This window comes from Cyclopterus lumpus, chromosome 11, assembly GCF_009769545.1.
Source record: "Cyclopterus lumpus isolate fCycLum1 chromosome 11, fCycLum1.pri, whole genome shotgun sequence".
NCBI lineage: Eukaryota > Metazoa > Chordata > Actinopteri > Perciformes > Cyclopteridae > Cyclopterus > Cyclopterus lumpus.
The window spans coordinates 22,638,655-22,651,390 of NC_046976.1; the positions used below are offsets into that span (position 1 = coordinate 22,638,655).

Below are 12,736 nucleotides of genomic sequence, written 5' to 3' on the forward strand. Positions count from 1 at the left end.
GGTTCAACTATCCTGATTACTGAAGTCTGGTTCAACTATCCTGAGTACTGAAGTCTGGTTTGAATTAACGAGATGGTTTGAGCACAGATCAGCCTTAGAGAAACCGGGATAGCCTGATTTCAATCATCGGGTTAATTTAAGCTGGATAATAGGACATTTGATCGACTTAGTTGAGCCACGTATGAGAAATAGGGCCCAGGTGTGTGTGTTTACCTGGCCTCATGTGTGTGTGTGTGTGTTTACCTGTCCTCAGGTGTGTGTGTCTGTGTGTGTGTGTTTACCTGGCCTCAGGTGTGTGTGTGTAAGTGTGTGTGTTTACCTGGCCTCAGGTATGTGTGTGTGCGTGTGTTTACCTGGCCTCAGTTGTGTGTGTGTGTGTGTTTACCTGGCATCAGGTGTGTGTGTGCGTGTGTTTACCTGGCATCAGGTGTGTGTGTGTGTGTGTGTTTACCTGGCCTCAGTTATGTGTGCGTGTGTTTACCTGGATCAGGTGTGTGTGTGTGTGTGTTTACCTGGCCTCAGTTGTGTGTTTGTGTGTGTGTGTGTTTACCTGGCCTCAGTTGTGTGTGTGTGTGTGTTTACCTGGCCTCAGTTGTGTGTTTGTGTGTGTGTGTGTTTACCTGGCCTCAGTTGTGTGTGTGTGTGTTTACCTGGCATCAGGTGTGTGTGTGTGTGTGTGTGTTTACCTGGCCTCAGGTGTGTGTGTCTGTGTGTGTGTGTGTGTTTACCTGGCCTCAGTTGTGTGTGTGTGTGTGTTTACCTGGCATCAGGTGTGTGTGTGTGTGTGTTTACCTGGCATCAGGTGTGTGTGTGTGTATGTGTTTACCTGCCATCAGGTGTGTGTGTGTGTTTACCTGACCTCAGGTGTGTGTGTGTGTTTATCTGGCATCAGTTGTGTGTGCGTGTGTGTTTACCTGGCCTCAGTTGTTGGTTTGTGTGTGTGTGTGTGTGTTTACCTGGCCTCAGGTGTGTGTGTTTATCTGGCATCAGTTGTGTGTGTGTGTGTGTTTACCTGGCCTCAGTTGTTTGTTTGTGTGTGTGTGTGTGTTTACCTGGCATCAGGTGTGTGTGTGTTTACCTGGCCTCAGGTGTGTGTGTGTGTGTGTGTTTACCTGGCATCAGGTGTGTGTGTGTATGCGTGTGTGTGTGTGTTTACCTGGCATCAGGTGTGTGTGTGTGTGTGTTTACCTGGCATCAGGTGTGTGTGTATGTGTGTGTGTGTGTGTTTACCTGGCATCAGGTGTGCGTGTGTGTGTGTGTGTGTGTGTTTACCTGGCATCAGGTGTGTGTATGTGTGTGTGTGTGTGTTTACCTGGCATCAGGTGTGTGTGTGTGTTTACCTGGCATCAGGTGTGTGTGTGTGTGTGTGTTTACCTGGCATCAGGTGTGTGTGTACGTGTGTGTGTGTTTACCTGGCATCAGGTGTGTGTATGTGTGTGTGTGTGTGTTTACCTGGCATCAGGTGTGTGTGTGTATGTGTGTGTGTGTGTGTGTGTGTTTACCTGGCATCAGGTGTGTGTGTGTGTGTGTGTGTTTACCTGGCCTCAGGTGTGTGTGTGTGTGTTTACCTGGCATCAGGTGTGTGTGTATGTATGTGTGTGTGTGTGTGTTTACCTGGCATCAGGTGTGTGTGTATGTGTGTGTGTCTGTGTGTGTTTACCTGGCATCAGGTGTTTGTGTGTGTGTGTGTGTGTTTACCTGGCATCAGGTGTGTGTGTGTGTGTGTGTTTACCTGGCATCAGGTGTGTGTGTACGTGTGTGTGTGTACGTGTGTGTGTGTTTACCTGGCATCAGGTGTGTGTATGTGTGTGTGTGTGTGTTTACCTGGCATCAGGTGTGTGTGTGTATGTGTGTGTGTGTGTGTGTTTACCTGGCATCAGGTGTGTGTGTGTGTGTGTGTTTACCTGGCCTCAGGTGTGTGTGTGTGTGTTTACCTGGCATCAGGTGTGTGTGTATGTATGTGTGTGTGTGTTTACCTGGCCTCAGGTGTGTGTGTATGTGTGTGTGTCTGTGTGTGTTTACCTGGCATCAGGTGTTTGTGTGTGTGTGTGTGTGTTTACCTGGCATCAGGTGTGTGTGTGTTTACCTGGCATCAGGTGTGTGTGTGTGTGTGTGTTTGTTTACCTGGCATCAGGTGTGTGTGTGTATGTGTGTGTGTGTGTGTGTGTTTACCTGGCCTCAGGTGTGTGTGTGTGTGTTTACCTGGCCTCAGGTGTGTGTGTGTGTGTGTTTGTTTACCTGGCATCAGGTGTGTGTGTGTGTGTGTTCGTTTACCTGGCATCAGGTGTGTGTATGTGTGTGTGCGTGTGTTTATCTGGCCTCAGGTGTGTATGTGTGTGTGTGTGTGTGTGTGTGTGTTTACCTGGCCTCAGGTGTGTGTGTGTGTTTACCTGGCATCAGGTGTGTGTGTGTGTGTTTACCTGGCATCAGGTGTGTGTGTGTGTTTACCTGGCATCAGGTGTGTGTATGTGTGTGTGTGTGTGTTTACCTGGCATCAGGTGTGTGTGTGTGTGTGTTTACCTGGCATCAGGTGTGTGTGTGTGTGTTTACCTGGCCTCAGGTGTGTGTGTGTGTTTACCTGGCATCAGGTGTGTGTGTGTATGTGTGTGTGTGTGTGTGTTTACCTGGCCTCAGGTGTGTGTGTGTGTGTTTACCTGGCCTCAGGTGTGTGTGTGTGTGTTTGTTTACCTGGCATCAGATGTGTGTGTGTGTGTGTTCGTTTACCTGGCATCAGGTGTGTGTGTGTATGCGTGTGTGTGTGTGTTTACCTGGCATCAGGTGTGTGTGTGTGTGTGTTTACCTGGCATCAGGTGTGTGTGTATGTGTGTGTGTGTGTGTTTACCTGGCATCAGGTGTGCGTGTGTGTGTGTGTGTGTGTGTTTACCTGGCATCAGGTGTGTGTATGTGTGTGTGTGTGTGTTTACCTGGCATCAGGTGTGTGTGTGTGTTTACCTGGCATCAGGTGTGTGTGTGTGTGTGTGTTTACCTGGCATCAGGTGTGTGTGTACGTGTGTGTGTGTTTACCTGGCATCAGGTGTGTGTATGTGTGTGTGTGTGTGTTTACCTGGCATCAGGTGTGTGTGTGTATGTGTGTGTGTGTGTGTGTGTGTTTACCTGGCATCAGGTGTGTGTGTGTGTGTGTGTGTGTTTACCTGGCCTCAGGTGTGTGTGTGTGTGTTTACCTGGCATCAGGTGTGTGTGTATGTATGTGTGTGTGTGTGTGTTTACCTGGCATCAGGTGTGTGTGTATGTGTGTGTGTCTGTGTGTGTTTACCTGGCATCAGGTGTTTGTGTGTGTGTGTGTGTGTTTACCTGGCATCAGGTGTGTGTGTGTGTGTGTGTTTACCTGGCATCAGGTGTGTGTGTACGTGTGTGTGTGTACGTGTGTGTGTGTTTACCTGGCATCAGGTGTGTGTATGTGTGTGTGTGTGTGTTTACCTGGCATCAGGTGTGTGTGTGTATGTGTGTGTGTGTGTGTGTTTACCTGGCATCAGGTGTGTGTGTGTGTGTGTGTTTACCTGGCCTCAGGTGTGTGTGTGTGTGTTTACCTGGCATCAGGTGTGTGTGTATGTATGTGTGTGTGTGTTTACCTGGCCTCAGGTGTGTGTGTATGTGTGTGTGTCTGTGTGTGTTTACCTGGCATCAGGTGTTTGTGTGTGTGTGTGTGTGTTTACCTGGCATCAGGTGTGTGTGTGTTTACCTGGCATCAGGTGTGTGTGTGTGTGTGTGTTTGTTTACCTGGCATCAGGTGTGTGTGTGTATGTGTGTGTGTGTGTGTGTGTTTACCTGGCCTCAGGTGTGTGTGTGTGTGTTTACCTGGCCTCAGGTGTGTGTGTGTGTGTGTTTGTTTACCTGGCATCAGGTGTGTGTGTGTGTGTGTTCGTTTACCTGGCATCAGGTGTGTGTATGTGTGTGTGCGTGTGTTTATCTGGCCTCAGGTGTGTATGTGTGTGTGTGTGTGTGTGTGTGTGTGTGTGTTTACCTGGCCTCAGGTGTGTGTGTGTGTTTACCTGGCATCAGGTGTGTGTGTGTGTGTTTACCTGGCATCAGGTGTGTGTGTGTGTTTACCTGGCATCAGGTGTGTGTATGTGTGTGTGTGTGTGTTTACCTGGCATCAGGTGTGTGTGTGTGTGTGTTTACCTGGCATCAGGTGTGTGTGTGTGTGTTTACCTGGCCTCAGGTGTGTGTGTGTGTTTACCTGGCATCAGGTGTGTGTGTGTATGTGTGTGTGTGTGTGTGTTTACCTGGCCTCAGGTGTGTGTGTGTGTGTTTACCTGGCCTCAGGTGTGTGTGTGTGTGTTTGTTTACCTGGCATCAGGTGTGTGTGTGTGTGTGTTCGTTTACCTGGCATCAGGTGTGTGTATGTGTGTGTGCGTGTGTTTATCTGGCCTCAGGTGTGTATGTGTGTGTGTGTGTGTGTGTGTGTGTGTTTACCTGGCCTCAGGTGTGTGTGTGTGTTTACCTGGCATCAGGTGTGTGTGTGTGTGTGTGTTTACCTGGCATCAGGTGTGTGTGTGTGTTTACCTGGCATCAGGTGTGTGTATGTGTGTGTGTGTGTGTTTACCTGGCATCAGGTGTGTGTGTGTGTGTGTTTACCTGGCATCAGGTGTGTGTGTGTGTGTTTACCTGGCCTCAGGTGTGTGTGTGTGTTTACCTGGCATCAGGTGTGTGTGTGTGTGTATGTGTGTGTGTGTGTGTGTGTTTACCTGGCATCAGGTGTGTGTGTCTGTGTGTGTTTACCTGGCATCAGGTGTGTGTGTATGTATGTGTGTGTGTGTGTGTGTTTACCTGGCATCAGGTGTGTGTATGTGTGTGTGTGTGTGTTTACCTGGCATCAGGTGTGTGTGTGTGCATGTGTGTGTGTGTTTACCTGGCCTCAGGTGTGTGTGTATGTGTGTGTGTGTCTGTGTGTGTTTACCTGGCATCAGGTGTTTGTGTGTGTGTGTGTGTGTGTGTTTACCTGGCATCAGGTGTGTGTGTGTTTACCTGGCATCAGGTGTGTGTGTGTGTGTGTGTTTGTTTACCTGGCATCAGGTGTGTGTGTGTATGTGTGTGTGTGTGTGTGTTTCCCTGGCCTCAGGTGTGTGTGTGTGTGTGTTTACCTGGCCTCAGGTGTGTGTGTGTGTGTTTGTTTACCTGGCATCAGGTGTGTGTGTGTGTGTGTGTGTTCGTTTACCTGGCATCAGGTGTGTGTGTATGTGTGTGTGCGTGTGTTTATCTGGCCTCAGGTGTGTATGTGTGTGTGTGTGTGTGTGTGTGTGTGTTTACCTGGCCTCAGGTGTGTGTGTGTGTTTACCTGGCATCAGGTGTGTGTGTGTGTGTGTGTTTACCTGGCATCAGGTGTGTGTGTGTGTGTGTGTTTACCTGGCATCAGGTGTGTGTATGTGTGTGTGTGTGTGTTTACCTGGCATCAGGTGTGTGTGTATGTGTGTGTGTGTGTGTGTTTACCTGGCATCAGGTGTGTGTGTGTGTGTTTACCTGGCCTCAGGTGTGTGTGTGTGTTTACCTGGCATCAGGTGTGTGTGTGTGTGTATGTGTGTGTGTGTGTGTGTGTTTACCTGGCATCAGGTGTGTGTGTGTGTGTGTGTGTGTCTGTGTGTGTGTGTTTACCTGGCATCAGGTGTTTGTGTATGTGTGTGTGTCTGTGTTTACCTGGCATCAGGTGTGTGTGTATGTATGTGTGTGTGTGTGTGTGTGTTTACCTGGCATCAGGTGTGTGTATGTGTGTGTGTGTGTGTGTTTACCTGGCATCAGGTGTGTGTGTGTGTGTGTGTGTGTGTGTTTACCTGGCATCAGGTGTGTGTGTACGTGTGTGTGTGTTTACCTGGCATCAGGTGTGTGTGTGTGTTTACCTGGCATCAGGTGTGTGTGTATGTGTGTGTGTGTGTTTACCTGGCATCAGGTGTGTGTGTGTGTGTGTTTACCTGGCATCAGGTGTGTGTGTGTGTTTACCTGGCATCAGGTGTGTGTGTGTGTGTTTACCCGGCCTCAGGTGTGTGTGTGTGTGTTTACCTGGCATCAGGTGTGTGTGTGTGTGTATGTGTGTGTGTGTTTACCTGGCATCAGGTGTGTGTGTATGTATGTGTGTGTGTGTGTGTGTTTACCTGGCATCAGGTGTGTGTGTGTGTTTACCTGGCATCAGGTGTCTGTGTGTTTACCTGGCATCAGGTGTGTGTGTGTGTGTGTTTGTTTACCTGGCATCAGGTGTGTGTGTATGTGTGTGTGTGTGTGTGTTTACCTGGCCTCAGGTGTGTGTGTGTGTTTACCTGGCCTCAGGTGTGTGTGTGTGTGTTTACCTGGCCTCAGGTGTGTGTGTGTGTGTGTGTGTTTACCTGGCCTCAGGTGTGTGTGTGTGTGTGTGTTTACCTGGCCTCAGGTGTGTGTGTGTGTTTACCTGGCCTCAGGTGTGTGTGTGTGTGTGTTTACCTGGCCTCAGGTGTGTGTGTGTGTGTGTTTACCTGGCCTCAGGTGTGTGTGTGTGTGTTTGTTTACCTGGCATCAGGTGTGTGTGTGTGTGTTTGTTTACCTGGCATCAGGTGTGTGTGTATGTGTGTGTGTGTGTGTTTACCTGGCCTCAGGTGTGTATGTGTGTGGGTGTGTGTGTGTGTGTGTTTACCTGGCCTCAGGTGTGTGTGTGTGTGTGTGTTTGTTTACCTGGCATCAGGTGTGTGTATGTGTGTGTGTGTGTTTACCTGGCCTCAGGTGTGTGTGTGTGTGTGTGTTTGTTTACCTGGCATCAGGTGTGTGTGTGTGTGTGTGTGTTTGTTTACCTGGCATCAGGTGTGTGTGTATGTGTGTGTGTGTGTGTGTTTACCTGGCCTCAGGTGTGTGTGTGTACGTGTGTGTGTGTGTGTGTTTACCTGGCCTCAGGTGTGTGTGTACGTGTGTGTGTGTGTGTGTGTGTGTTTACCTGGCCTCAGGTGTCCCACTGTGTCAGCCAAACTTCCTCTCTTCACCTTTGTGATGAACGCACAGAGACGGCCAGACTCCGTCATCTTCCCCCCGACCACCTGAAAACACACTCACCATGAGCAAGGCACGGAACTAGTAGAAGAAGAAGGAGAAGAGGAACAAGGAGGAGGAGGTGAAGAAGGAGAGGAAGGAGAAGAAGAAGCTGAAGAGGAGCAAGAAGAAGGAGAAGAAGAGGAACAAGGAAAATGAGAGGAAGGAGAAGAAGAAGATAAAGAGGAACAAGGAGAAGGAGAAGAAGAAGTATGGACAAGGAGAAAAAGAGGAACAAAGAAGAGGTGAAAAAGGAGAAGGAAAGAAGAGCACCACCTTGAGGCCCAGCAGGGATCCTGCATCAGCAGGAACCGTCCCGTCATTCATCCTCTTATTCAGTAGAATTCGACCAATCAGACGCTCTCCATCTTTGGATGGTTGCCATGTGAACGGTTGCTGATGAGCAATAAACACAAGGGTTCGCTTAGCAACAGCATTTCAGTCCATTCAAGAATGTGGAGAACAATTAACAATAAATAATAAATAATAAACACGAAACATTTGATATTAAACAATACATAATAGATAATTAACATTGAACAATAAATCATTACTCATTAATAATAATACAGTCCTACCATCGACAGAGGTGCAGGCTCGCCATGCCAGGAACCATGATCCCACCATTGCCCATCCATGTCTCCTTGAAAGACATCCAGCAGGAAAGAGAAGAGGTCAGAGGTCAAATGTAACTAGAGGCCAGCTCGAGGACAATTCATGATTCTTGTGGATTATTTCACGGAATTGTTTATTCCAGGCATGTCCAAAGTCCGGTCAGATTTCATATGGCCCCCAGCTTCGGTCTTATAATGTGTTAGTTATGGCTCGCTAGCTCTGTCAGAATAAATAAATCATATAAATGTAAAGATGTAATTCCTTCTTTCACCACACGGTGGCAGCACCGTTCTAAAGGGGCGTTCACACCAAACGCGTCGCGAATTTTCCGCGCGTCTGGATCCCATGTAAAGTCAACGCACAGACGCGTTTGGTTGCGAAATTCGCCGGGCGTTGCGATAGACGCGTTGCGATAAACGCGTTGCGATAAACGCGTTGCGATAAACACGTTTTAAATATTTCAACTTCCAAGGCGAGTTGCGAAAGTTTTGCAACTCGCGAGCCAATCAGCGTTGAGTCGCTCCGCCCGTTGGGCTGCTGCTGCTCTAGTAGCAGCCAATCAGCGTTGAGACGCTCCGCCCGTTGGGCTGCTGCTGCTCTAGTAGCAGCCAATCAGCGTTGAGTCGCTCCGCCCGTTGCTGCTGCTGCTCTAGTAGCAGCCAATCAGCGTTGAGTCGCTCCGCCCGTTGCTGCTGCTGCTCTAGTAGCAGCCAATCAGCGTTGAGTCGCTCCGCCCGTTGCTGCTGCTGCTCTAGTAGCAGCCAATCAGCGTTGAGTCGCTCCGCCCGTTGCTGCTGCTGCTCTAATAGCAGCCAATCAGCGTTGAGTCGCTCAGCCCGTTGCTGCTGCTGCTCTAGTAGCAGCCAATCAGCGTTGAGACGCTCCACCCGTTGGGCTGCTGCTGCTCTAGTAGCAGCCAATCAGCGTTGAGTCGCTCCGCCCGTTGCTGCTGCTGCTCTAATAGCAGCCAATCAGCGTTGAGTCGCTCCGCCCGTTGCTGCTGCTGCTCTAGTAGCAGCCAATCAGCGTTGAGTCGCTCCGCCCGTTGCTGCTGCTGCTCTAGTAGCAGCCAATCAGCGTTGAGTCGCTCCGCCCGTTGCTGCTGCTGCTCTAGTAGCAGCCAATCAGCGTTGAGTCGCTCCGCCCGTTGCTGCTGCTGCTCTAATAGCAGCCAATCAGCGTTGAGTCGCTCAGCCCGTTGCTGCTGCTGCTCTAGTAGCAGCCAATCAGCGTTGACTCGCTCCGCCCGTTGCTGCTGTTGCTCTAATAGCAGCCAATCAGCGTTGAGTCGCTCCGCCCGTTGCTGCTGCTGCTCTAATAGCAGCCAATCAGCGTTGAGTCGCTCAGCCCGTTGCTGCTGCTGCTCTAGTAGCAGCCAATCAGCGTTGAGACGCTCCACCCGTTGGGCTGCTGCTGCTCTAGTAGCAGCCAATCAGCGTTGAGTCGCTCCGCCCGTTGCTGCTGCTGCTCTAATAGCAGCCAATCAGCGTTGAGTCGCTCCGCCCGTTGCTGCTGCTGCTCTAGTAGCAGCCAATCAGCGTTGAGACCCTCCACCCGTTGGGCTGCTGCTGCTCTAGTAGCAGCCAATCAGCGTTGAGACGCTCCGCCCGTTGCTGCTGCTGCTCTAGTAGCAGCCAATCAGCGTTGAGTCGCTCCGCCCGTTGCTGCTGCTGCTCTAGTAGCAGCCAATCAGCGTTGAGTCGCTCCGCCCGTTGCTGCTGCTGCTCTAATAGCAGCCAATCAGCGTTGAGTCGCTCAGCCCGTTACTGCTGCTGCTCTAGTAGCAGCCAATCAGCGTTGAGTCGCTCCGCCCGTTGCTGCTGTTGCTCTAATAGCAGCCAATCAGCGTTGAGTCGCTCCGCCCGTTGCTGCTGCTGCTCTAATAGCAGCCAATCAGCGTTGAGTCGCTCCGCCCGTTGCTGCTGTTGCTCTTGTAGCAGCCAATCAGCGTTGAGTCGCTCCGCCCGTTGCTGCTGCTGCTCTGGAAGCGGAAGTTATCGAGACGGAGTCGGTGAAATTCCCCGAGCTGTGTGAGCCTACGGGTGATGTTCTGAACCCAGACATGAGTGCGTTAGATGTTCCGACGTTTATGGGATGTCCACAACAAGTATAAAGCAGAACTAGCGGTTATTTCGACCATGGTGAATGGCGAAAATTATAACTGTTGTTAAGGAGACGAGCCACGGATATAAGCCACGCCCCCTTTTCACGTCTAATGCGCCTGCGCATTGACTTTGCATCTCGACGCGCGTTTGGTGTGAATGCAGCACAACTTGTCGGCATCGAAACTCCCGCGAGTAAAGCGTTCCGAATATTGGCATCGCGTTTGGTGTGAACGCACCATCATGCTATCTGGCTCTGCATCCGGGCCGCGAACCCTTCTCGAATCATTTCTGCCATGGCGACCGCAAAAAAAAAGAGAACAGTTGACAGTGAGGACCGCCGCTTTCAGATTTTCAAAATCACTTGTTTTAAAGTTTAATGATAACAGACCACGTTGCATTACTTATAACTCCTGTTAGATATTTAACTCATGGAAATTGAAGGTATTCTATACAGTTTGTTCAATGTTATCTAACTGAATGAAAGGCTGAATTGTGTTTTTAGAGTTGTTCACGTCTGCCTGAGGCTTATGTTTGGTTACATTGTCATTTGAAAAATAAAGGTAATTGTGACAATGAAAATTGTTTTATAACAGTGTGTATTTTCATGTAACTTTTGGGGTTAAAAAAATGTCAGAAGGAACTATTGGCTCCCGGGCATCTTCACTTTATCAAATTTGGCCCTCTTTGCAAAAAGTTTGGAAACCCCTGGTTTATTCAGAAAAAAATCAAAACACAGCTGGTTCAATCCTCAGTCACATTGAGCTGGGTTCTGAACCTTTAGAAAGCTTCTGAATCTTTAAAGGTCTGGGTTCTGAACCTTTAGAAAGCTTCTGAATCTTTAAAGGTCTGGGTTCTGAACCTTTAGAAAGCTTCTGAATCTTTAAAGGTCTGGGTTCTGAACCTTTAGAAAGCTTCTGAATCTTTAAAGGGCTGGGTTCTGAACCTTTAGAAAGCTTCTGAATCTTTAAAGGTCTGGGTTCTGAACCTTTAGAAAGCTTCTGAATCTTTAAAGGGCTGGGTTCTGAACCTTTAGAAAGCTTCTGAATCTTTAAAGGGCTGGGTTCTGAACCTTTAGAAAGCTTCTGAATCTTTAAAGGGCTGGGTTCTGAACATTTAGAAAGCTTCTGAATCTTTAAAGGGCTGGGTTCTGAACCTTTAGAAAGCTTCTGAATCTTTAAAGGGCTGGGTTCTGAACCTTTAGAAAGCTTCTGAATCTTTAAAGGGCTGGGTTCTGAACCTTTAGAAAGCTTCTGAATCTTTAAAGGGCTGGGTTCTGAACCTTTAGAAAGCTTCTGAATCTTTAAAGGGCTGGGTTCTGAACATTTAGAAAGCTTTAGGCGGGGGTTCTAAACCTTCTGCTGGGTCATATGCTATAGATCTTATGCTCTCTGGTTCGTAACGTTACGACTCCACTCCTGGTTTTTGACCTCAGTGAGTCCAGAGATAACTTATAGAGAAGTTAGCAAAACGGTCGTTGTGGCAACGGTACCAACAAAGATGGCGTGGCTCTGACATCCTGCTGCTTTTATCTGAATGGAAGGTTCCATTAGCTCTTATTCTGTTTCTACGGGCTCAACATGTCTGCTATAATCCGTCTTTACACACATAACTCCACTGTGCAAAGCAGCTTTAAACAAACACACACAAGCACGCACGCACACACACACACACGTGTACACACACACGCACACACACACACTGCAGTAGCCTACTTACAAGTCTGTCTGAGCGCCATTAAGATGAAGAAGGAGGAGGATGAAGGGGAGGAGGATGAAAAGGAGGTGAATCTGCAGCTCCTCCTCACAGTGTCAGTGAGTGTTGTTTGTCCTGAGCTCTGGCTGCAGGTTCATACCTGTGTGTCATGAGATTTATTGATTCTAAAATTTGATCCCATTCAGCTGTCAGCTATTTTTAGCATAGTGCTCATCTAGCTTCGAAATCACTGCATACTTATTAACCTGCTGTTAGCCTGTTATTAACATGTTGTTAGTTTGTTATTTACATGTTATTATCCTGTTATTAGCTTCCCATTCACTGCGGATGTATTACTCTGCTGTTAGCCTGTTGTTAGCTTGTTATTAACCTGTTGTTAGCCTGCTATTAGCTTCCCAATCACTGCAGACTCATTAACCTGCCGTAAGCCTGCTATTAACCTGTTATTAGCCTGTTTAAAAATGTTATAGTCCTGTTATTAGCTTCCCATCCAGTGCATATTTAATACTCTGCTGTTAGCCGGTTGTTAGCTTGTTATTAACCTTTTTTATCCTGTTATTAGCCTGTTGTTAGCCTGTTAGCTTGAACTGTTACTTGGCCTGTAGTTGGTAATCTAAAAGTGATCTTGTTGGTCAAACAGTAAGCTAGATGCTGGTGAATGTTGGCTAGTTGGTGGCAACATTACAGTGCTGGTCCTGTCCCTCTCCTCCTGCATAACTACCAGATCACCAGAGTCACAAAAATCCAGAAGATCATCATGAAATCTCCAGACCTCCTGATCAAATTAAGATCCTGCAGTTGCTATGATATTGTTTGTCAGGTGTGCAGACAGGTTGTTGTCTGGTTGGTAATCCACACTCTTCTTTTAATCCAGTTGAAGAGCAGTAGAGGCGATTATTGGACGGTGGTGTTCAGTTCAAGTCTGGATCACTTCATCAGACAGGATCTCCAGGATCCTCCATGGTTCTTTAGGACTGGGCCGATCAGGTTTGATGGTGAGATGAATATTCTCCTGGTCTTGTTCCTCTGTCTTAAGGGCAGCAGCAAAGACTCTGAGCTGCTTCGTCCTCCCAACCTTACAGGAGGCGCAAAGAACCCCTGTGAGCCAATCAGAGCTCATTATCGCTGACCAGGTGACTTCTGGCCCAATGACAGGAACGCAGCAGATTAACTTGTTAAAATGACGCCTAATGTCCTGATAGACGACTTGCAGCAACTGCAACATGTTCCGCAACTGTAACTAATTCCAATATGTTCAGCAACTATAACTGCAACTCCAACATGTTCAGCAACTGTAACTA

General features: G+C 48.4%; 1 protein-coding gene across 1 annotated transcript in view; it reads right to left on the bottom strand.

Annotated features, from left to right (window-relative positions):
- The window catches only part of LOC117738606 (regulating synaptic membrane exocytosis protein 2-like), a 64,561-nt gene extending 56,921 nt beyond the window's left edge, over positions 1–7,640 (bottom strand). Inside the window, exons 1-3 of the mRNA XM_034544542.1 lie at positions 7,581–7,640; positions 7,279–7,398; positions 6,911–7,010 (exon numbers count right to left, since the gene is read on the bottom strand). Coding sequence (XP_034400433.1) covers positions 6,911–7,010; positions 7,279–7,398; positions 7,581–7,640 — 280 coding nt within the window. The remainder of the gene's footprint in view (positions 1–6,910; positions 7,011–7,278; positions 7,399–7,580) is intronic.
- Between the last annotated feature and the right edge of the window lie 5,096 nt (positions 7,641–12,736).